Source organism: Typopeltis vanoorti, chromosome 19, assembly GCF_054136105.1.
Source record: "Typopeltis vanoorti isolate ZY-2024b chromosome 19, IOZ_Tvanoo_1.0, whole genome shotgun sequence".
In the NCBI taxonomy this organism is placed as follows: Eukaryota; Metazoa; Arthropoda; class Arachnida; order Uropygi; family Thelyphonidae; genus Typopeltis; species Typopeltis vanoorti.
Window position 1 is genome coordinate 69,290,742 of NC_143567.1, and position 24,972 is coordinate 69,315,713.

Genomic DNA, 24,972 nt, shown 5'->3' on the forward strand with positions numbered 1-24,972 from the left:
AAGTATGTGGTTAGTATAGGTGTGCAGACTACATTTTTTACTTAGAGAGAGAGAGAGAGAGAGAGAGTGGTGAGGGAGTGAAATAGGTTACCAGAGTGATGTGGGTGCCATGTCAGTCAATAAGTTCAAAGCAAAGTAGGACATACTGTGTGAATGTTAGTGTTTGGCATAATATTTAGGATCTCTCTCTCAATGAGTCTGTGGACCACAAGTAATAATAATGACTCCTCTTTAAGGTAACTAATGAACATACAATAGCAAACACTGAAACTTCAAATGAATGTTCATGGCTTCAGTGTTTTTATGAATACATCACTCAGCATCTCTACCACCAGTAGAGTGAATTTTCTGTACAGGTGATGCCAAAGAAACTAAGGCTATGAGAAAAGTATTTGGCCCAGTACATCAGGCCAATTGGCATGTTTCACAGGATGAAAATCTAAATATCCTGACTTATGCAAGAGAATAAATAACTCACCTTTAGATGAAAAGCCATTATAATATTCCACTCATATACTACTACAGAAATCATATCAAAATGGCACTTCATCACCATTAAGTGTGTACCAAAGAAGTGTTTTGTGGATCAACAAAGCAGATAATGAAACCTAGAGGGAGCTATAAAAGTTAACATCACAAATACAATTTTATAATGAAGAGATCAAGATTTAAGGAGAGTAAAAAAAAAAAAAAAAAAAAAAAAAAAAAATCACAGTAATTTGTACGGTTGAGTCAAAAATAAAGTTCTAGTTTTTGACAACAGAATATCAGAACAAACACAGATCAGCTTTAAAACTGATGGAATCATTGGAATAATGCTAAAGAAACCTATAGTCAAGAATCAAGTAGAAGAGTAAACAAGGATTAGAAAATTCCAATAACTTCAGTAAATCCATTTTTATTTTATCTGCAATGGTTGTTTAGGAGCTGAGTTTTTATGTCATTGTTATATATATATATATATATATATATATATATATGTTAAAGATACCAAGCTATTTTAGCCTGGTTTTACTCCATTTCCCAAGTAAGCAAACAGACAAACAAGTCGAGTTTGCGCCTGCAAGTGTTGCAAGTCTAGCTGACCCTGCACGTAGTGCAAGACCAAGGCAACTCATGGTAAAAGTAGAATATAGCTCTGATCACTAATCTTAATATTTACCCTTAATTCAAAGCACATCTCCTGGAGGAGATGTATGATGCTTTGTATTAAAGGCAAGGGACCACTTCCCAGACTGGTTTCGACCTTTATTGAGGTCTCATCAGTGCGAGCCAGGCTAGAAATACCAAGATTTTAGTAATACAGAGCTTATAAGTATTTTACCAGAACAAGTTACCATAAGGTGTTTTAACTTTATTAAATAAAAATCTCAGGAGGAGATATAAATGTAGAAAGTATTTTACCTTGGGTATAATAAATGTTAAAGATACCAAGCTATTTTAAACCTGGTTTTACTCCATTTCCCTAGTAAGCAAACAGACAAACAAGTCGAGTTTACGCCTGCAAGTGTTGCAAGTCTAGCTGACCCTGCACATAGTGCAAGACCAAGGCAACTCATGGTAAAAGTAGAATAAGCTCTGATCACTAATCTTAATATTTACCCTTAATGCAAAGCACATCTCCTGGAGGAGATGTATGGTGCTTTGTATTAAAGGCAAGGGACCACTAAAAATCTCAGTTACAAAGGTCTAGTGCAAGACCAAGGCAACTCATGGTAAAAGTAAAATAAGCTCTGATCACTAATCTTAATATTTATCTTTAATGCAATAGCTTGGTATCTTTAAGATTTATTATACCCAAGGTAAAATACTTTCTACATTTATATCTCCTCCTGAGATTTTTATTTAATAAGGTTAAAACACCTTATGGTAACTTGTTCTGGTAAAATACTTATAAGCTCTGTATTACTAAAATCTTGGTATTTCTAGCCTGGCTGCCACTGATGAGACCTCAATAAAGGTTGAAATCGGTCTGGGTAGTGGTCCATTGCCTTTAATACAAAGCATCATACATCTCCTCCAGGAGATGTGCTTTGCATTAAGGGTAAATATTAAGATTAGTGATCAGAGTTTATTCTACTTTTACCATGAATTGCCTTGGTCTTGCATTACGTGCAGAGTCAGCTAGACGTGCAACACTTGCAGGTGCAAACTCAACTTGTTTGTCTATTTGCTTACTTGGGAAATGGAGTAAAACCAGGTTTAAAATAGCTTGGTATCTTTAACATTTATTATACCCAAGGTAAAATACTTTCTACATACATATATATATATATATATATATATATATATATACCGACTATAACCGAGACTAGAATAACAATTAAATTTATTCAAAATGCAACATGTTTCATCGGATTGTCCAACTTCTTCAGGCGCGGAAACATAGAAAGCAAATAAACACTATAAGAAACATCATATCACTATAAAAATGACTATTATAAAATTCAGTTAGCTTTGAACTGTAGCTACAGTCCGTGTTGAAGTTCTATTGTTAGGCATCTGTGTGCGTCTGATTTCACAAGTGTGCCAATATCGGATAGCAGAGCTGAAAGAGTCCGGTAGATTATAGCTAAGGTTATTATTTATGTGATGAGGGTCCATAACAATTTCCTTAGACTCGACTATGCGGCGCTCCACTTTGTCACGGCATACATGAAGGTTTGAAGTTGTTGTCCAGTTTATCTCATGTTGACGACCTTCATCATTTGTGTTTACTGAAAACAATATATGGCTTGACAGGGCACTTGCTCTAGTTCTTTTGTAGGCAATGTCCCTCTGGTGTTCTTCCAGACGTAGGAGGATGGATTTTTCAGTTTGGCCGTAGTATTACTTCCCGCAGTCACACGTGTTTTGTACACTCCTGGGAATTGTAGATGGTTGTGAGCTTGTTTGTATTTGCTTAAAATCAATCTTAGTTTAGGAAGAGTAGAGAAACAGGTTTTTATGTTGAACTTTCATAAAATTCTTCTTAGTTTCGTGGAGAGCGAGCTGATGTATGGTAAGGAGATAAATCTTTGGGGTTGTCGTGTTTCCAAGTTGTTTCGATGGCGGCAGTATAGATGCTTATTAATAGTTTTCGACGAGTAGCCATCATCAGCTCATTGTCAAGCAAAGAATGATTAGACCAATAATCTCTCAAATGATCAAAAATAATTATAATGGAGAGTCTAAGGCACATCTCTTAACTGTATGACAGAATTAAACTATTGTAGTGGTCTGCTCTTGATAAAAAAATATATATATATATATATATATATATATATATATTGAGAAATGCAACTAAAATGAACATAAAATCTATTGGTATCAATATTAGTCCATAGTCTCGACAACTCTTCTGTTATCGATAACAGGGCACTGAACACTTTACAACTGTAGATCATTAATATGACAAACAATAGAAGGTTAGTAACAGAAACAGAAAATAATAAAATTAACATTAGTATATAGTGAAATTCTGAGATTCATTGAAAGGAACAAGGATCTGAAAAATGGACATTTAACAGTTTATGGTGATAATTTCAGGTCCCAGGAAGGAATTGGCTTTTCAATTCTTTCTGTGTTATGTAAAATATATGGACAACACAAAGAACTAGTCCTAATTCATCATAATATATTAGAATATATTAGTAATGAAATCACTTATGTTAATTTAAATGTCATTATTGTGAAATTTTGGGATAAGTTTCATAGAGATTGTCAATATCATGTACCTTCAATTGGACTGTTGTTCTTTTTTTGTGCTTTCCAATAACTGTATTGAAATTGGTTATGAAACTTACGAAAATATTTTGCAAATAAAGACATTTAAATTAACATGATTTTGTTATTAATGTGTTATGATGAATTCTTCCTCTTACATCTCAATTTTTAGAACAAAATCCTAATTGGCACCACATTAGATAAGGGGAGAGAGAGAGGGGGGGGTCTCAGTTAATGGTACATTGGTGAATAATGAAGTAATATTGAAACTAATCACTATATGTCTGTACTTTTTAAAATATGATCTTTTAATACTTTATAGGTGAACAAATTTTTTTTTAACAAAAGAGGAAGAAATACCTCTATGTGTGTGTGTGTGCACGTGCATGTGTGTATGAGTGTGAAGGGGAAGTTAGTAATTCTGCCAAATGTTTAGCAAGTTTATATGTAGGACTGTTTATACTATCCCTAATTGAGTAGTGGTGTATCTTGTTTATGAATTTTTGGTGCTCATACATTCTGGATGGTTTTACACGAAAAGGCTTGAATTTGTTCACAATGGTTTTAGGTTAGGAAGCAATTTTTCAGTAATTAACAATCTTTATTCTTCTGCAGTTAGTAGGTCTATATATTTCACTCACTGTAACATGAGCATCATTTAGGGAGAGCGCAAAAGAATTTGTTACAACACTTAAAATATTAACACAAGAATGATTCAAACAAAGTCACATTTTCAAACAAGGTCCAGATTTTGGCATTATCACCTTGACACATACCTTATTTATATATCACAGTAGATGTGGAAGCCTTTCAAAGCCCCCACTGGCCATACTAACACTTACATTAAACACAGTGCTATATTGATTTCAAGGAGAAACTTAAAGATATTTGTTTGCTGGATTCTGAAATTATTATTATTTTTATTTATTTTTTTTTATTATGTGACACCTCCAACAAGTCCAAATACTCATCAAGTCTTTATAGTCTCTTTTGATGTGGTTTCTTTACTTAAAAACATACCCCTCCAAGAAACTTTTCAGTTTTCGCAAATTTAAACAATTTAAAGGATGGTGTTAAATTGTTTAAATTTATTATCAATGCAGTATACTTCACATGGCAGAACAAACTGTATCAGCAAACAGAAGAGAAACAGTCATGGGCAGCCCTATCTCACCTGCTTTGGCTGATTACTTCATGGAGAATCTGGAAAGTCAACTTTTTAACTCCATTTTTCTTCAACCTCGTGTCTGGCTGCATTTTTGTTGATGACATATTTGCAGTCTGGTCCCATTCTGAAATAGAAACTCCTTATAGAACTACATCAAGTTCACTATTGAATGTGAATCTAATACAGTCTTCCCTTCTTGGATATCTTAGTAATCCATAACTCTACAGGTAATACTGAATTTTCCATCTACACAAAGCCTTCCTTCACTGGTAGATATATCCAATCAGCTTCACGCCATCATCCTTCATACAAGACAGGTATTATCAAATGTCTTCTACACAGAGCACGTACAATTTATTCTTCAGACAGTCTTCTATCAGAAGAATTAAATGGAACATGAATCACGAATGGATATAAAGAATTTCTTTATATCCAATCTAACAATCTAACGTGAAGAGAATTTATCTTAAAGCAAATTCTGAACAAATAACAAGGATCTTCTGCAAATATAATCTGCACATTACTTTCAAACCAGCATGAAAGTTGCTTCTTTCTCACCATCTAGTATACACAAAGTGCCTCCACTATCCTTGCTTAGGATCTATCAAGTACCTTGTTCATGTCATATTTGCTATTTTGGATAGACTGGCTGTTCAGCTAAGATCACAAATGAACATAATTGCACATGATTTCTACTAGCACAGGGTTCAGGCCTTACTTCTCATGCCATCAGCACTAGATAGAGTTCAGTGGAATCAGACACTATGGTAGATGTTACACTATAGTAGATTTAAATTGGATTGTCTATTCATTGAAACGTGAGAAACATTACATCATCATCCTGATATTAACTGAATAGACTGCATGCCTATCTCCAAGTTTTGAGAAGCAACAGTTTGCAAAATTAATAGTCATAATAAAAGTAAACTATTAATAATCTTTATTTCTCATTATTGTTGTATTTTTTTTTTTTTTTTTTTCATTAGAAAACTAAACCTAAGCTGGTTCCTTGGCACTTTCAGTGCTGTCTCCTATTCACTCAGCTGAAACCGAAATGCATGAAAGTATGACTCATGCTGTTTAAACCATTGTTGTCTTATTTTAAGTGTTGTAACCAATTCTTTTGCTCTCTTCCTGAATAATGCTTATGTAGAGTGAGCAAAATATATAGAGGTCGTAAATAAATGCCAATTTCCTTTACATGTGTTAAACCGTTTTTTAAAATATATATAACAGTTTACAGTATAAAAACACCAGAAGAAAAAAAAAACCAACTGATTAATTGAACTTACTAATATTTCACTATTTTTTCTATACAGCAGCATCATAGCACAAATTACAATACGCAGCACTCTCAGTCAGTGCTATTGAAATAATTACACACTGAAACAACAGTAAATTTTGTCATGTTGTACCATCATTTTTTATTTTGGTTTAACCAATAAGAATACAATTTGGTCGGCTAAATCCCAAATTGCCAGCCCATCCTCGTTCGTTCAGTATCCAAGTAGATACCCAACAGGGTGCACCAAGAGAAGGTGAGGATTGGACATTAGGTCAGAAGCCCTGGTCGGTTCTCTGCATTCCTTTAAAGGTTATGTGGAGGTCTCCTCTCAGTTATACAGCTTTGACCCTTAATTTTAATAACGATGTAATTTTTTTCATGTAGTACTATCATATCCTGTACACCCCTTGAGGGTAAATAGCAGGAATTTGATGATGATGAACAACAGTAAAAGAATAAGGGATTAATCAGTTCACCAATTATATGCATACTAGTAGCATACATGTGCAGCAATATCATAGTAAAAAGTGCAATGTTAATCATATTCTTTGTCATTGTGGTTGGGATGTTTTATAGCAGAGGACCAGATTATGTGTAAAATGAGTCTTTGGTTTTTACACTAGCTGAGGATACATAACTTGGATGCCTCCTGAAATTTGCAGATGTTGCTGTTGTAGCAGTATAGACCATTTTGATTTGTTTTCAGAGTACTTGATTACCTTCACTTGTTATACTGAAGGATAGACCTCACTTATGTATTCTTTTTTATTTTTGATATCTTTAAGTGGATTTCTTCAGAGAGACCTATTGTAAAATCTTGTTTAGAAGGATTTTTGAACAAAATTCCTTATATACCGATTTTACTGGAGAACGAAAATCCATACAACATACTTGTGGTTAATTAGCATTTTTTCTTATGTTTGTGTGATATGGAATTATTTTAGAGTTAACTGTTAAATCGTATAACAGCCAAAATATTGTATAATAACAAAGAACAAAGAAAGTTAAGTAAAAATTAAGTTGTAACAAAGGATTGCTAAAACAAAGATATATCTGAGACGGATTAAGATATGACCAAAGGCAGTCGCTATCATGAAGGTCAAGTATGTACGGGGTTTCCTGCCTTAATGCAGTGACCAAAAAGGGTGCAGTGTGAAGACCCATGAAACATCCGAGGGAATAAAATCATAACAGGACCCAAGGTCGAAGGAGCAATATAAAAGGGGGAGACATCGAAGGCAAAGGGGAGAGTCACATACAGAGGAGTCTTGGTATTCATCGTCAGAAGGTGGTTCTTTCCATGGTTCGTTGGCGTCGTTGGATTTTTGTAAACCAGAGTAGAGGTCAGTCGTCTTCTGGTAGATGGCCATATAAAAAGAGAGGTCTTATCCAGGTTCAAGAATGTCGCGCCGATTCAAGGTTGGTGATCTACGTTCCAGCCAACAGACGCCAGAAGTGCGAGATAACTCATTTGAGTTTTGAAGAAAGAGTTCCGGATTTCCAGCCGCCAAGTTCCTGATGATCTCAGAAATAAGAAGTGACCTCATCGATCTCAGAAAAAGGTGCCCGTATGTGTAGCCAAGATCGGAATGTAACGGAGGATAGTGATTTCAAGAATCTATTAGTGTGGACCAAACGACTATATCCAAAGTAAGGTCTAATATATTGTATTTTACTAGAGGCAGAAATTGTGACAGATTATTCAAAGTTTTTATGTTAATATTGTTTGAGGACTGAAGGCATTTAGCTAATCATTGAATTAACTTGTTTAGTTGTAGAGACAGGATAGAATTAATGAAAGGTGAACATTTAATATGCTTAATATTGTTTATTAGCTAAGCCTGCCTAATGTTTAGCATGTGTAAGTTTGCTCTGTGTAAATTAGTACCTTAAACTATTTAAAAGAGAATTGTTAACTTAGGAGGATTACTTATAATTCCAAACATAATTTGATGTAGAAGTATAGTGCCTGAAATATTTGTGAGTTTAGTGTTAACTTTTAATGTACATTCAATTAGCGTGAATAAATTGTTTTGTTTGTCAAATAATTTGCCTGATTCCTACATACCAATGCACTGCTCATAAAAATCAAATCTGTGTGACCTAGAGTGTTAAGTAGCCACGACTGAAAATTAGTAAATTCTCGTTTCTAGATTTAGTAATAAGTATAAGAGAGGAGTCCACGCGGTTAGCCTAGTGGCTATGCACTTCGCAACCATATGCCTGGGGAAGGAGTGTCCTAGGTTCGATTCCCGTCGGTGACGTAAGGAGCTGAAGGATCTTCCTCAGCCATAGCCAAGTTAGCCGGTCTTGGGCGTGGACAGCAGGGTTTTTTCCCCAGTTTATTCTGGGGGTTTTCATCCCGCAAAGCAGGCAAACTGGCCTTGCGAACTCAACACTACAGGCCATAGGATACACCGGGGCATAAGGCTGACCACCTTATCCTGTAAACGGAGTGAGGTCCGATGATCAATGGACCCTCGACACCGCAAGGTAAAAGAGGGTATAAGGAAGATGAGATAAGAGAGGAAAGTTCCGTGTTTTGCTGAGTGTTTTTCTTTGGAAGGATATTCAACTCCTATCCGCAAATCCTGATAGTGCAGTCGATATAAACAAATAAATTTTCAGAATTCTATATAGAAAAACGCGAGTAGTTCAAACAAACAAATTGGCTCCAGCCAGAGGCAATTTCTTAGTTCTAAAAGTTTCATGCACGTGAAGAAGCAATTATGGCCTTGAGACAAAAGGGGAATTAAAGTTGAATGAGAGGATTAAAGATAAGAGACTAAATCAAGCAACGTATTAAGAGCTCGGCGTTACAACAAGAATTTAATAAGTATAACTGAATGAGCAACGGATAAATATTAAATAGACATTTAAAAACAAGTATAAATAAAAAATTGAGTAAAACGCCACCTATAAAAATCCTAATTTTTACACTATTGTTTATTTAACGGAGTATTGGTTTTTTCTGATAAAAGAATGTGGTAGTTTAGGCAGATGTAAAAAGCATGGAGATCTTCTTCAAATAGACAATGACTACTTTTATTTCATACTATCTTTGATACAATATCCATCCAATGGATACTGTATATGAACCACATATACAGTATCCATTGTATATGTGGTTCAGTTGCGGATGTCCTCTACACTTGACATCCTGTAAACAAGCAAATTATACAATCTTCAATGGCCTCTCTGAAATTAGTAATTTTTTAATGTGAAATCCTATCCACAAAATGTTGTAAAGCTATGCTATAGATTTATGGGTGGGTTAAGAATCAGATAATCCAGAGACCAAACATGGAACTTTTCAAGTCACTTCAGGTCTTCAATAAACAGGTAATGGTCTCACAAACAGCAATGAAATTAATCTTCTCAAACATTCATACCCACCATAGAATCAGACCTTCAATCCTATTGGTTAAAGAGTATGTATGCTGTCACTCATCCAACCAAAAGTCAATTGACTGACACCACATCTGCAACAATTCTCAACTGTAGTTTTCATAGTTTTTGTGACCTGAAACTATAAACTTTCTTTAAAAAAAGACTCAGCTTATTTTCTTTTTTAATGTTAGTAACAATGGTATTTAATTATTCTTCTTCTCCCGTAGTCCTAAATGAACCGTTAGTTCATTTAGGACTAACGGTTCATTACCGTTAGCTGGTAGGTGATACTCTTTGCTAGCCTCCTCCAGTTGTCTCGGTCTCATGTTCTTGATGTCAGTTGAGAAAGGGAGAAATTTGTCCATTTTTTGATGTTATCAGTCCATTTTAATCGAGGTCGGCCCTAACCCTTGATCCCGGAATGATTTCTTCTAGTGCTTGCTTTGGAATGCCATTATCCCTCTCCACGTGGCCGAACCATTTCATCTGTCTTCTTCTGATGACTGTGAGAATATTTTCCCTTTTTCTCCCATCTATTGAATCAATCAGTTTTCGGACATTTTCATTGGTTTTATGAGCGGTAGAGGGAATTCTCAAAAGTCTTCTGTAAGTTTTCATTTCGAAAGACAGGAGTCTCCTCTCATCTTCCTTCAATAAAGTCCAGGCCTCACAACCATACAAAAGGACAGAATTCACCAAGGTGTCAATTAGTCTTAGTCTGGTTGTGATTGCTATTCTGTTATCTCCCCACAATGGTTTTAACTTCTGTAGGGCTACAGTTGCCTTAGCAATTTGGTATTTAATGTCGGGTTTTGAATGACCATCTTGACTCAACGTGCTTCCTAGATAAGTGAACTTCTTTACATTCTCAATTTGTTTATTGCCAATTTCTATCTTTAAGTATTCAATGTCTGATTTTGAGGTTATCATTGTTTTTGTTTTTTGTAGGTTTATGTATAATCCATATTTTTTTAATGTTCTGAAAACACAGCTGGTTATCTCTTGTAATTCTTCTTCACTTTCTGCCAGAAGATCGATATCATCAGCAAAACATAAGTTATTCATTGTTAGTCTGCCAACTACTATTCCAGTGTCATATTCATAAAGAGCTTCATCTATGACATATTCCAGAAAACAATTAAAAAGAAGAGGGGACAAGATGCATCCCTGTCTTACTCTGTTCTGCCCGGAACGGTTCACTGCTGTAATTTTTAATTTCAATTCTCATATCAGATGAGGAATAAACAGATTTAATAATCCTAATGATTTTGTTGTCAATACCATAATGTTCGAAAATTTTCCATAATGCCTCGTGCCATATTGAGTCAAAAGCTTTTTGAAGGTCTAAAAAGTTGTGACAGATTATTTTGTTATGTTCTATGTATTTTTCGCCTAGTACGTGTACTGTAAAAATATGGTCAATTGTACTTCTGGACTTCCAGAAACCTGCTTGTTCATCTGATAGTCTGCTTTCTATTTTCTTTTCAATTCTTGACAATAGTATTTTTAACAGGATTTTGCTTGGATGACTAATAAGGCTTATTGTTCTATAGTTGCTACATTTATTGCTGTTTCCCTTTTTAGGGATAGGTACAAGGACAGAAGTCCACCAATCAGAAGGCCAAGTCTCTGTGTTCCATACGTCCTGGAATAAATTTAGTGAGGTGTCTATGATGATGTCACCTCCTTCGCGTATCAGTTCCACTGTGACACCATCACTTCCCGGTGATATTCCTATTTTTGAGGAGATAACTGCTGCAATAACTTCTTCTTTTAATATCGGGTAATCTCCTTCCTCCGAACCTCCTGGCAAAATTCTGTCCAAAATATCATCAGTCAGCTGAGGGTCCTTTTGAAAAAGCTTGGTTGCGTAACATTTCCATCTATCAACTATTTTCTGGTTATCCATGATAGGAGTTCCATCTTCATCATCTATGCTCCAATTAATTGAGGTAAAAGGTTTGGTTAACTTATTGATAATTTGAAAAGCACTTTTAGAATTATTTTTTTTAAGTCCTCTTCTATATTTTTGCATTCATCCAGTATCCATAAGTTTCTAGCATGTTTGATTTCTTTTTTAATAATCTTAGTAATATATTTATACTGTTCTCTATTATCACCACTATTAATATGAGATTTCAAATATCTTCTTTCATCGCATAGGTCCAAAATATTTTTGGTTATCCATGGTTTATTTATTTTCCTTTTGTATCCAAGGATTTCTTCAGCTGTCTCAGTTAACTTTTGTGAGAAGTATTTGGTTTTAGATTCGATACTATTATATTTCTTGAAGCTTGTGTCAAAAATTTGTTTTAATTTCTATTTATATAGTGTATTTATTTGGGGATCTTTTAATTTTTCAATATTATATCTTTTACGAGTTGATTTTGTACGTAATCTTTCCCTCATTTTCATATTCACAGTTGCGATGACCATGTTGTCGTCGCTGCCAATGTCAGCTCCAGGAAATGATCTGGTTCTTGTGAGGTTGATGGAGTTTTTAAATCTTGTGCTTACAAGGATAAAGTCAATTTGGTTGTGTGTTTTATCATCAGGGGAAGTCCATGTCCATCTTCTGGAAGGTTTATTGGGAAATAGAGTGTTAGTAATGGTAAGTTCATTTTGTGAGGCAAAATTGATCAATTCAAAACCTCTTTCATTTGTCTTCCCATAGCCATACGGTCCAACAAATGGGAGATAATCCTTGCCGATGTCTGTTCCAATTTTGGCATTCCAATCGCCATGTACAATCAAAAGGTATTTTCTATTTAATGATAACTAATAATTAAGGAATTGACAGCATATACTAGAAATATAAATTAAATAAACTTTAATATATACTTTCTGATATTTCGGCAAACGTCACGTTGCCATCTTCTTGGGAACTTAATACAAAGACACGTGCACACAAGTACTACATAACAGCAAATGAGAACCGAAGCTAGGAAGCTAACGTTTTCCTAAAGTCCTGATGGTGCCCCCTGGCGGGCTATATTGGTAGTTCTTGGCCTTTGGGCTGAAGTTCTTCTGATAAATGTTTCCCCAAATTTGGGGCAGTCTCATGCATCCAAATTTGTTGAGGTTTGGCAAACTATTTTCTATTTTCTAGATATTTTTCTATATAATAGAAAAAATATTTTCTATTTAATGTAATTAATTATTATTTAATTAATTAACAATGAATTAATTAATAATTAATTACTATTTAATTATTAAGAGGCAATAATCTTTTCTTCCTAAGCAAGGGAAGGAGAAAGGACTGAAATTAGGATGAAAAAAATGTGAAAAATCACTGTTCCAGTAAGTGGTTCTACAGATCAATGTTTAATTTTTATTATAATAAAAAATAAACTATAAAAATACTTACATTCTCCATCATACCACTGTATCTAATGGCATCTCCTAAATACTGAGCAATTGTAGTGCCACCCACTGGACAATAACGTGTTCTATCAACTTGTACCTCCCCATCAACAATCAGAGTTATAACAGTAGTAGAAGCACCACTATCTATCACTAAACAAGTATCCAGACCAATCAGATTTGCTGTTGAAAGGGCCTTATTCAGGAAACAAATCCTAAAATTATAAACACGGTTGCAATACATTTGACAGATACACAAAACTATGTTTGTTTCATCTAAAGGTACAGTAAAATCCTATCGACTGAATAGTAATACTTTAGATTACTGAAATTCATGATGCTCCCAAAATGTTTATAATATAAAAGAAAATGCTAAGCAATTTTTGCAATGGAGCAGACCCTTTTTTTTCTTTATTAACAAAAGGTTAAGAGTTGAATTTACTAAAGTTTAAAAGGAAGAATATTAATTAACATACCTGTGTCTTGAAGATATAAATACTGAAAACTTGACTAAAGACTTCATTATTAGAGCTGAGACAGTACGCAATTTAGAGTGGTTGGTACCAGATAGTAACAAATAAGTATAGGAAAACATGAAGATGCAACAAAAATTTTAAACCAATGATGAAAAAGTTAAAGCAAATTTTCAGTTTTAAATTTAATTTTTGGATTAACCTTATTAAACAATGATGATATTTCTTTGAACTTTTGAGAAATCTACTTGAAACAGTTCAATTCAACAGTAGAGAATAAAGTGAACTTCCAGAGACTGGACACACATGATGTTCAAAGGAAAAGCATAAAAGAGTAAGCATCCAGTGAATGTTCTACACTTTCAAAAAAATCCTGCAAGAGCAGCAATTTAAATTGCTTCTTTTTTTCAAATTCATTAAAAGAGATATGACAAACTTGTTTTTAAATGATGATTTCATTTAAAAAACAAGATGCTACAAAAAAAAGCAAAGTGTTTTGCATCCAAAAAGTGCTTATTAAAAAAATATTTGGCAATATCAGTGTCCCTAGACAGTGACAATGCCATATTATTTTCTATAACTAAATCAGTCTAAACATTGTTTAAATGTCTCTCTCTCTCTCTCTCTCATACATCCTCCTGGAACAAATAAATATGAATTACAATCATTTTGAAGAAAACTTTCATTTTCACACACACACTTTTTTTTTTCATTATATAAGACATAATGTGCACTTTTGGGTGAAAGATCTAAAACCAGTTAACTGAAGGGTCTTCCTGATTTACGCTTACGGATAGACCCACACTTCATGTATCTGAAACTAAATCTGATGGAAAGGTTGGTTAATTGTTCTTACCCATGTGGCTTATGTCTGTATAATGCATGTGTTCTTCTGATCAGTTTGCCTCTGTTTTAAGGGACAAAAAACCCTCCACCTCCATATGAGACTGCCTAACTCACTATTTGCCTGAAAACACCTGATAAAGGTTCCTCACATCACACAGGATTTGAACCCAGGTCTTTCAAACCAAAGGGCTTGTCTGGCCTACCAGAAGAGCCATTTAGAGCTGAAGAGGCAATTGATTGAAAAGCCATTTATCGAACAATGCAAGAACATTCTTGAGATGGAAAGCAGTACCACTTTCACACTAGATCAAGTGTTGTGCAGAATCAGAGAAAAGACTAAAATGACTCATCTCTAAAGAGTACATTAGCTCATTGGTGTCTTGTCCAGTTTTTATGGATGCAACACCACTGAAAACGTGGTTTACGATGAGCTGTGGATAAAGGGATGCAGACTACAGGCCTTTGGGCATATAAGTTAATTGTTGTGAATGTCTTGCCTCAGTTTGCAGAGACATCCACATACCTGTGCTGGAATGGAGCCAACTTGCAATCTGACCTCTCATGGTGTGGTGATAATGTCTTGCTGTTATAATCAAAAATCTGTCTTCATGCTCAATGGTAGAGCAAGGGAGAGACCTCTTAGCAAAAGTGTCTGGAACATTCCATTGGTTTGAAATGCTACCTAGAGCTTGGATATAACACTATGTGAGATTTCAAACTCTCTGGCAATATCACTAATTCTGTGGCCTTCTTCAAGCTTTCCAATAATTGTTCCCCATGTGAAACAACAATGTGAGAAAATTCTTGTCAGCCTGGTTGGCCGAGTAGTTAGCATATCCGCTCTCCAACCAAAAAGGCTGTGGGTTTGAATCCTGTCGTGGGCATGGATGCTTGTGATTGTCTGTGAAAATACTAGTGGTGGCAGTGGGCGGTAGATGCCATTGATGTAGATGCAGTTCGTTGTAGTTGGTTGTTGTAGAGTAGGTGCCCTCCCACGATGAGTCATTGGGCTCCCTGGAGGTATGTTATCTAATAATAATAAAATCATCCAGATGATGTCTTTGAGACAAGACATTGAAGTTTGCAACTTTATTCCTTCATGAAAAGAGCTTCCTTCAAAGACAATTTGCTTAGTGCAGCCTTTTGCCTTTTATCCTGTTAAGTGCTACCATGTGACCCCTTTGCTTGTGATTCAAAAATTTGAATATGTACCTGCTTTCTAATCAAAATTGTCAGTTAAATAAATTGCAAGCTGATTTATCTGAATTTGTGGTTGTAATCTTCAGAAATAGTGTTCGTCCTTTGAACACCAGTGCATCAAGCAATACCTAGTCTATATATGAGTTATAAGTCAGCAATTACAGAAATGAAGGAGATACAGGAAGATGGTTTGATATTAAATCCAGTGTGAGGAAAAAAGAGTACTTTATCTTCAGTTATTCATCATCTATATGAATCATATTATGAAAAAAAGTGGTGTGAACCTGATATCAAAATTGGATATTTTAATCTCAGCTTGTTACTCTATTTCTGTAGATGATGCTATTATTATTTATTATTATTCGACACCTCCAGGCAGTCCAAAGACTCATTAAGAGAGAGCATCTACTCTATAACTCTCCATCTCCACCACCCACAATCCAACAACTACAATGAACCACAACTACACCAATGCCGTTATATTTCTAAATAAATGCAGTTCGAGGATGCAGGATTCCATGACAAAATAGAATAACTGCTGTAATAAATTTAGTATGAAAATCAACAATAAAAAGAATGAAAATAGTCAGAAACATTGAAAACATCAACTGCATCCTGAATGGAGAACCTATAGATCGAGTGAAACATTTTAGCCATTTAGGCACAATTTTTAGTGAAGACTCCAAATTAAATTTGGAAACAGACAACAAAATTAGTAAAGCTGGTATGATAGAAAGTCACTTGAATCAATTTATATGGACAAGAAATTAGTTAAGACACTAAATAAGCAGCATACAAGACAGTGTTCAAACCAATTTTTACTTATGGATCTGTGGAGAGAAAAGAAAATTGCCGCATAGGGCAATTGTCTTTTCTCTAGTTGCAAAACATTTGCAACTAGGATCCCTTCTCATGCTATAACCAAATCTTAACACTCTTTGACCTCAAGTTTCTTTCACATGCTGTCGAGAAACTAATTTTGCAACAGCTCAAATTTTTTCTTTTTTTCTGACTGATAGCAGGAGAATCAGAAACAAATTTATTATAGCATGAGAAGGGATCCTAGCTGCAAATATTTTTTTCGCCACAAGCCGGTGACAGTTTTCGTGCCATACTGACCTGAGAAGTAGCCAACTATAAAGATGTTCAATTAGAACAGGTTACATGAGAACTAAAAAACTGGAAATTATGATCAACTCACGATAATACTATCTTTGGTCACAAGGTATTAGTTAGTATGTAGGAATGATATCAACAATGAATGAAAAGCTTTGAAAAAGTGCATAAATGAGGCAGCAGCATCTGAATATGTTACTAGAGTTCAAAGAACAAATGGAGAGGTAGTGAAATGACATACAAGCTTATTAAACAAGAGATCCATAAAAAGAAGACGATGTGAAAGAAATATCACGAGAATAAAAGTGAGAGGAGTTATGAATATATAAGGTGCAAGTCAGAAAAATTATGAGTATTGTATGGAAAGTTAAATCATAGTATGAAAAGACATTGACTGTACAGGCTAAATGCAACCCAAAAGAATATTATAGATATGCTTCAAATAAAAGAAAATATAAATGCAAAAGAAAATCTTTAGTGAATGCAGGCAATACCCTTGTGTCAGAAGCAGATAAGAATGTTCAAATAATCAGTGCTTACTTTGCTAAGGTCTAACCAGGTGTATGTAAAATTGTGCACAATACTGCCATTACAATGGATAAAGAGATAGAGGTGCATAAGAATAAAGTGCAGGAATTGCTACATAACCTAGATATCAATTCAGCAATAGGAACAGACAGGATCAGCATGTGTACTAAAGGAACGTTCAACCAAAATGGCTGGGCATTGACATGTATAATTTATACAATTTGAGTCCTAGCTCAGGAAAGATCTCACAAGAATGGAAAGAATATAGTATAGCGACTGGAGAAATGATTGGCAAGTGGTAAGGAAGCACAGAACATAAAAGAAAGAGTGAATGGGAAAAAAATAAAAGTGTGAGAAACCGGGAAAAAAAGAGATAGTATTGTATGGGGGATTCAATGATAAGTGGTATAATTAATGAGAAAGTGATGAAGGCATATTTTCCAGGTGCAAAGATAAAGAATGTTAGTGATGCTGTAAGTATGCAGAAGAATGATGTGAATGAGTTGAATGTATTGGCTGGCACAAATGATTTGAAAGGTGAGAAATATGCAATGAGAGAAGATATGAAAGAGTTGTTATTGGAAGCAAAAATGAAGGACAAGAAAGTAAAGATTGTGAGTCTGCTTCCTCAGTATGATAGGACAGAACTGAGAAGAAGGGTCATGATTATCAATGAGAAGCATGTGCAGGAGAAATGACGTGCAGCTTATTGATGGAGTGAGTTTGAAGGACGAAAGGACTTGTATATGCCTAACGGACTGCATTTGAATGGTTTGGGAATTAGATATTTGGAGAAAGTGTTGTTCAGTGAGAATGTGGTAATGCAAAGCCAGAGAAACTAGAGATATTAGGAAGGATGAAATCAAGCATGTGTCTAGTCATCCCTGTGATAAATGAGCATGGGTACAGTAATGATTATGCAATGCCAAATGGGATTTCACAGATCTCCAATTTAAACGGATCAGTAATGACATCACACAAGGGTAACTATGGGAACAAAGGGACGTTTAAATGCATGTACATGAATGCAAGATATCAGGAATAAGGGTGAGGAATTTTTGACATTGGTAGGCTCAATCTTGGCCAAAAATTATAGGAATCACTGAGACCTAGTTGACTGAAAATGATATGATTACAAAGAAAGAATGTAAAGTCTATTATATTTTCAGGGAGGATAGAGAAAACAAGATAGGAGGTGGGATATTGCTGATGATAGCTGAAGAATTACAACCAACAAAATTGTAAGTTAAAGGGGAGTTTATGTCTGAGAGAGATGCATTTAAGGCTGTCTGGTGTGAGATAGTGGCAAATAGGACAAAATACATTGTTGGGTGCTGCTATAGACCAGAAGGTCCACAGGAAGATGTAGATGCCATGTATCAGCAAATCAGCACAATGCTGTCTTGTTCTAGGAAGTAGCCAAGCATGTGAAGTTCTGTCAAGAAGCAGGTTTATGTTCAACTATAGGGCTGGAGTCATCTTGGGAACTTACAAGAAAAGAATGTCAGTAGTGCATCGCAAGTGGTCAGAGACTGCTTGAGGGTAGCAGTCAGACTGCATACCAAAGGTCAGGAGGATAATCCAAGTTGGAATTAAGTGGATGAGTAGGGATATAAAGCAAGAGCTGCAAAAAAATAAAACATTGTGGAGGAAATATAAAGAAAACAGTGATCAGCATACTCTTGATCTACATACAAAGTGCAAGCAAGAAAAGTGATTCGTATGGTAAGGAATCACTAACCTAACCTAACCAAACAGACCAAAGTAAACCCAAAAGAGTTTTTTTTGCTAAGTAGCAAGTAAGAGGGAAAATGACTATGGTAGAGTGACTTAATACTGATGGTAGGAAGGTGACTAAACCAAAAGAAATAGTCGAGTTGCTGAGTGATCATTTTGTAAAAATGTATTCTCCAGGTGGTGATTTTACAGTTGCTGATGTTGCAGAGATGCATAACACTGAGTTGGATGAACAGAAGGTGTTCAGCATACTAAAAAATATGAATGTAAACACAGCACTGAGACGGGATGGCATATCAGCCAGTGTACTGCATGAATGTGCAAAAGAATTGGCATTGCCTCTGAGAAAATTGTTCAATCTAAGTCTCAGCTCTGGCATGGTTCCAAGGGAATGAAAAGAGGGTAAGATAGTACTGCTGCGTAAAGGTGGATCTAAGACAGAGGTAGCATACTACAGACCAATTAATATATTGGGAGTGGTTGTTAAAGTATTGAAAAAGTTGCTGAAAGGTAAAATACAACAGTGGGTGCATAGGGATGTGATACTTGATAGTGCGAAGCATGGCTTTGTAAAAGGCAGGTCCTGTCTTAGTAACTTATTCACATTTTATGAGCCTCAGTAGCTCAGTCAGTATAAACGAAGCCCTTTGTCAGAAAGACATGGGTTCAATATCCAGTCCATGATGTAAGGAACTTTTATCTGGTCTCTTTCAACTGCAGGTGAGTTAGCCAGTCTCATATGGAGATAGAGGATTTTTTCACCTTGAAACTTGGGTTTTTTTTTCATCCCTCAAAACAGGCAAACTGGCCGATACACACATGGATCTACAGTCATAAAATACATACTTATACCTCATTAGGAGTGCTCAACCAGTCCTAAGGGAACAGCAGAGGAATGGGGGGGGGGGCATACAAATAAATAAATTCACATTTTATAATAAAGTAACAGCAGAATTAGATAAAGGTAATGGCTACACCATGATATTGCTCAACTCTGTGAAGGCATTTGATAGAATACCATAAGGAAAACTATTACAAAAACTGGAACAAATGGGAATGGATATGATGCTAGTAGCATGGAAAAGGGGGATGGCTGATGGACAGATACCAGAGAGTAGCATATAGTGGAACAGAGTCTAGGAGAATTTTTGTGACTAGTGGCCCTAGTACTTCAGGGTTCAGTACTAGAGTCACTAATCTTTTTGTATATCAATGACATAGGGAAAGATTTAATAGGGAATAATCAGTTGTTTGCTGATGATGCAAAACTGGGGAGAGCAATAGTTGATAAAGGTGATGTAGATATCCTGTAGGATGATTTAAATAAATTTCCATCGTGGGGAAAGGATAATGATTGTCAATTTAATGCTGCAAAATGTAAGGTCAGGTTGAAAAGATTGCATATGGTGTATCATATTGATGGTACTGGTTTGCAGGAAACTGATGAGGCTAGGGACTTGGGCAAAAAAAGTTAAAATTCAGAGGGCATATTGCAAAAGTTGGTAAAATAGCTCAACAAATTACTTGTATGTTGAAAAACATGCTAACAAATAAAGATAAGGAAGTTATTATCACTCTTTATAAGACTATGATTAGGCCACATCTTGACTACTGTGTGAGTTTCTTGGGGACCAGGAGGCAGTCGAAAAGATTCAGAGAAGAGTGACCAAGATAGTGACAGGTGTGTGGGTTACAAAGTTTAGTTGATAAGCAAAAAAGAGGGGACATGATAGAAACTTTTAAGATATTAAAGGGATTATAAAATTGATGCAAAGGAAAATTTTTAATATATATAGCAAATAGTCAAGAGAACTAGGGGCCATCCATGGAAGTTGTGTAAGAGTGTGGTTAGTAGGACTGTGTGTGCAGACCACATTTTTTGTATGGAGAGTTGTGAGTGGAATGGATTGCCAGAATTGGTTGCAAGTTCCTTGACGATGAATGGATTCGAGAAGAGGCATGATATGATTTGAGCATACGATGGTGGATTTGGATCACCAGAGATGAGTCTCCGGTCTATTTCCAGATTTAATTTGCCATCTTCACTAAAAACTGTGCCTAAATAGCAGAAATAATTTAATGTTCTATAGGATCACCATTGAGAATGCTGCTGAAGTTTTCAATTCCTGCCTATTTTCATAGTTTGGATTGTTTTATTGCTGATTTCCATGTCAAATGTTATAACTAGAGAAACAAGGAAAACTGCACTGCAAGTATTTAGAAATTTCATCATCTGCATAAAGCAAATAGCAAAGTTTAATATTTCCAATTCTAATATCAGGTTTGGGGGGGGGGGTGCTTAAGGGTCAAAGCTGTATAACTGAGAGGAGACCTCCACATGGCCTTTCAAGGAATGCGGAGAACCGACAAGGGCTTCTGACCTAATGTCTAATCCTCACCTTCTCGTGGTGCACCCTGTTGGGTATCTACCTGGATACTGAATGAACGAGGATGGGCTGGTAATTTGGGATTTAGCCGACCAAATTGTATTCTTATTGGCTTAAACCAATATAGAAAATGATGGTACAACGTGACAAAATTTCATGCCAGCTGGGGCATCGCCCAGTTAAACAAGGCCCCCATTGTTTTTGCCAGGGAACCAGGGCAAACAGCGAAAAGTCACTACTGGAACAAACCTGAAATCTGAAAGCACACCCCAACTCAACATCACCAGAGTTAAAGATCGGAACTATCAACATAAGAAGCCTGAATGGCAAAGAAATGGAACTAGCTGAACAATTAGATAAGTACCAGATCGACATAATAGGTGTGACTGAAACAAAAAAGACAAAAACTGCTGAGGTCTTTCTGAGCGATAAATACAAAATGTTATATTCAGGAAATGACATTCGAGGAAAAGAAGGAGTAGTCATAGTATCAACAAAAATATGAGGCTAATCTTCTTGAATGGTAGGCAGTCTCAAGTAGAGTTATGTGGGCAAATATCAGAATGGGGAATTAGACAATGAGACTTATTTGTGCCTATGGTCCCACAAAAGGTTCTACTAAGGTAGGAGTTGAGGAATTTTTTTATGCTTTAGAAAAAGCAACTGACACAATGAAAAAGGAAAAGTTGGTGCGTGTTGAGGATCTAAATAGCAGAGTAGGAAATGATTGTCAGACATACAAAAATATTTTAGGAAAATTTGGAGAAAAGAGCAAAGCTAATAATAATGGCAAATACCTGTTGGATTTCTGCTCAGGACATGGACTGGTTATTACTAACACCATGTTCCAACATAAAAATGTGCACAAATTCACATGGAGAGAGAGAGGCAAGAAATAAGAAAAGTCTCATTGACTATGTTATTGTTTGATAGTGATGTTTTCTCCCTGGTGCAGGACACCAGAGTCTACAGAGGATTTGAAATTGAAAGTGATCACTATTTAGTCTTGAGCAGGATAAAATTGAATTTCATATTGAAAAGAATAATATGTAAGAAAGTTTTAAAGGAAATAAAAGTTGAGCAGTTCTCAGATGTGAACTGTAGACTAAAATACACAAAGATTATTGAAGAAAAAATGAAAGAGTTTGAGAACAGGAACCAAACCTTAGAGATTCAATGGCAAGCCTTGAAGAAAACCTTGATTGATTCAGCCAGAGAGGCATGTGGTGAGGTTGCCTGCAAGGATAGAAAAATCAGAACTCCATGGTGGACACAGAAAGTTAAAGAGGCAGTGAAGGAAAAGAAGAAAGCATATCAAAAGTTCCTGGCAAATAAGTCAGCTTGTGCTCTTAGAGAACACAGAGACAAATGTAAGAAAGTGAAACACTGTGTAAAATTAGTTAAACAAAAGTCATGGGAGGACTTATCAAGAACATAGAAAATAAATATCAAGGAGGTGGCAAAATATTCTGGAGGTTGTTGAAGCTTAGGAATGGAGGAAAGAGTGCTGTAAAAGGAGTTAGAGATGATAAAGGTGACATGCAAACAGGAGAAAAAGATATCCTTGAAGTATGAGTAATTAATTCAAAAAATTGCTAAATGAAACAAGCAGTGATAGCACAGTAGTAAAAAACATTCAACAGGCATACAGTCAGGAATACATATCCATACTCGAAGTAGAAAAAGATATCAAAGGTTTGAAATGTGGAAAGGCAGCAGGAGTAGATGACATTCGACCAGAAATGCAGAAGTACGGGTGTATAAGAGTCTTACAGTGGTTGCACTGCATAGTTCAGACAGACTGGAGAGCAGGTCAAATTCCCGATGATTGGAGTAGAGCTCTAATAGTACCTATATATAAAAAGGGAAATAAAACTGAATTACAGACGTATTTCCCTACTGAGTGTTCCTGGCAAGATCTATGCCAGGAAAGAATTGTGGAGGAAAACTTGGTGAAGAACAAGCTGGATTCAGGCCAAATAGAGGCTGTCAGGATCAGATCTTCACTTTACGACAAATAGTTGAGAAAGCATGGAAATATAACAAAGATCTGTATTTAAGTTTTGTCGATCTGGAAAAAGCATATGACAAGGTGCAAAGAGAGAAGCTATTCAACACGCTATAGTTATATGGTGTCAATTAAGAATTGGAGAAGCTATTCAATACGCTACAGTTATATGGTGTCAATGGGGCATTATATCAAACAATATTCAGTCTTTATTTGAGTTGTAAGTCAGCAATTAGAATTGAAGGAAATACAGGCAGATGGTTTAATGTTAAATCTGGTATGAGACAAGAATGTACATTATTCCCTCTGTTATTCATTATCTATATGGATCACATTAAGAAGGATAGTGGTATTAAACATGATATCAGAATTGGAGATGTTAATGTCAGCTCTTTGCTTTATGCGTATGATCGCATAATGTTATACTTCTAAATAAATCTGCTACAAGTTTGCAAGATTCCCTGACTAAACTGAATAACTGTTGTAATAGATATGGTATGAAGGTCAGCATTAAAAAGACAAAGACAATGAAAATAGGCAGAATTGTTGAAAATGTCAACTGTGTTGTGAACGGGGAAACTGTGAAACAAGTAAAACATTTCAGCTACTTATGCATGATTTTTGCTGAAGATGGTAAATTAAATATGGAAATAGACAACAGAATCAACAAAGCTGGTATGGTAGGCAGTCAACTGAATAAATTCATATGGAATAACAGAGAAATTAGACGGAACATTAAATTAGCTGTATACAAGACAGTGTTCAAACCAGTTTTAATTTATGGATCTGAGAGCTGGGTCAGAAGTAAAACACTTGACCAAAGACTAGAGACCGCAGATATGAGAATCTTGAGAAAGATTAGAGGCATGAAGAGATGGCATCAGTGGCAATATCATATTAAAAACGAGGATATTAGGAAAGAACTTGACATTGTCAGCATCCAGGAATTTGTCAGCAGAACTAATCTCAGGTGGTATGGTCACTTAAACAGAATAGGCGAGGAAAGATTAGCAAAACAACTGTTCTCTGCCAGGTTGGCAGCAAAACGACCCAGAGGAAGACCAAGATATAGGTGGATTGATACGGTACAAAGTGCCTTAGATGATAGAAATATAAGATCTGATAATGTTGGAGTCTTGACAAGTAACAGACTGATTTGTAGGAAAATTGTAGATAGGAAGTTAGTAATGATGTAAATTTTTCATGTAGTACTATCATATCCTGTACACCCCTTGAGGGTAAATGTCAGGAATTTGATGATGATGATATTAGGTTTAATGCTACTTTCTTATTTCCAATTCTAATTTCAGGTTTAATGCTACTTTCTTTCATAATAAGATCAATATAGATGATGAATAAGAGTGAAGATAATGTTCGTCCGAGGTGCTTAAGGGTCAAAGCTGTATTCAAAGTGATCAAAGCCCTCATTATTTGAAATATCACACCTACTTCTGATACCGTTCAGTAGTATTGAAGCGGGAGTTAAGCCAGAAGGCAAAGCTGGCTGTCTTCAATACAGTCTATGTCCCCATCCTCACCTATGGTCATGAGAGTTGGGTAATGACCGAAAGAATGCGGACACGAATCCAAGCGGCTGAAATGAGGTTCCTTCGAGGGGTTGTGGGGCTGACAAAACTCGACAGAGTCAGAAGCTCTGCAACTTCTCCGTGTTGAGAGATCACAGTTACGCTGGTACAGGCACCTGGTCAGAATGCCACAAGAGAGGCTCCCTCAGGTTCTCTTTGCCAAGCCAGAGGGTGGGAGGC

The 24,972-nt window shown here is 35.6% G+C and overlaps 1 protein-coding gene across 1 annotated transcript in view; it reads right to left on the minus strand.

Annotated features, from left to right (window-relative positions):
• Positions 1-24,972, minus strand: part of LOC150096228 (uncharacterized) — an 88,045-nt gene that overhangs the window by 30,037 nt on the left and 33,036 nt on the right. The window contains exon 3 of the mRNA XM_090409118.1: positions 12,916-13,126. Coding sequence (XP_090265244.1) covers positions 12,916-13,126 — 211 coding nt within the window. The remainder of the gene's footprint in view (positions 1-12,915; positions 13,127-24,972) is intronic.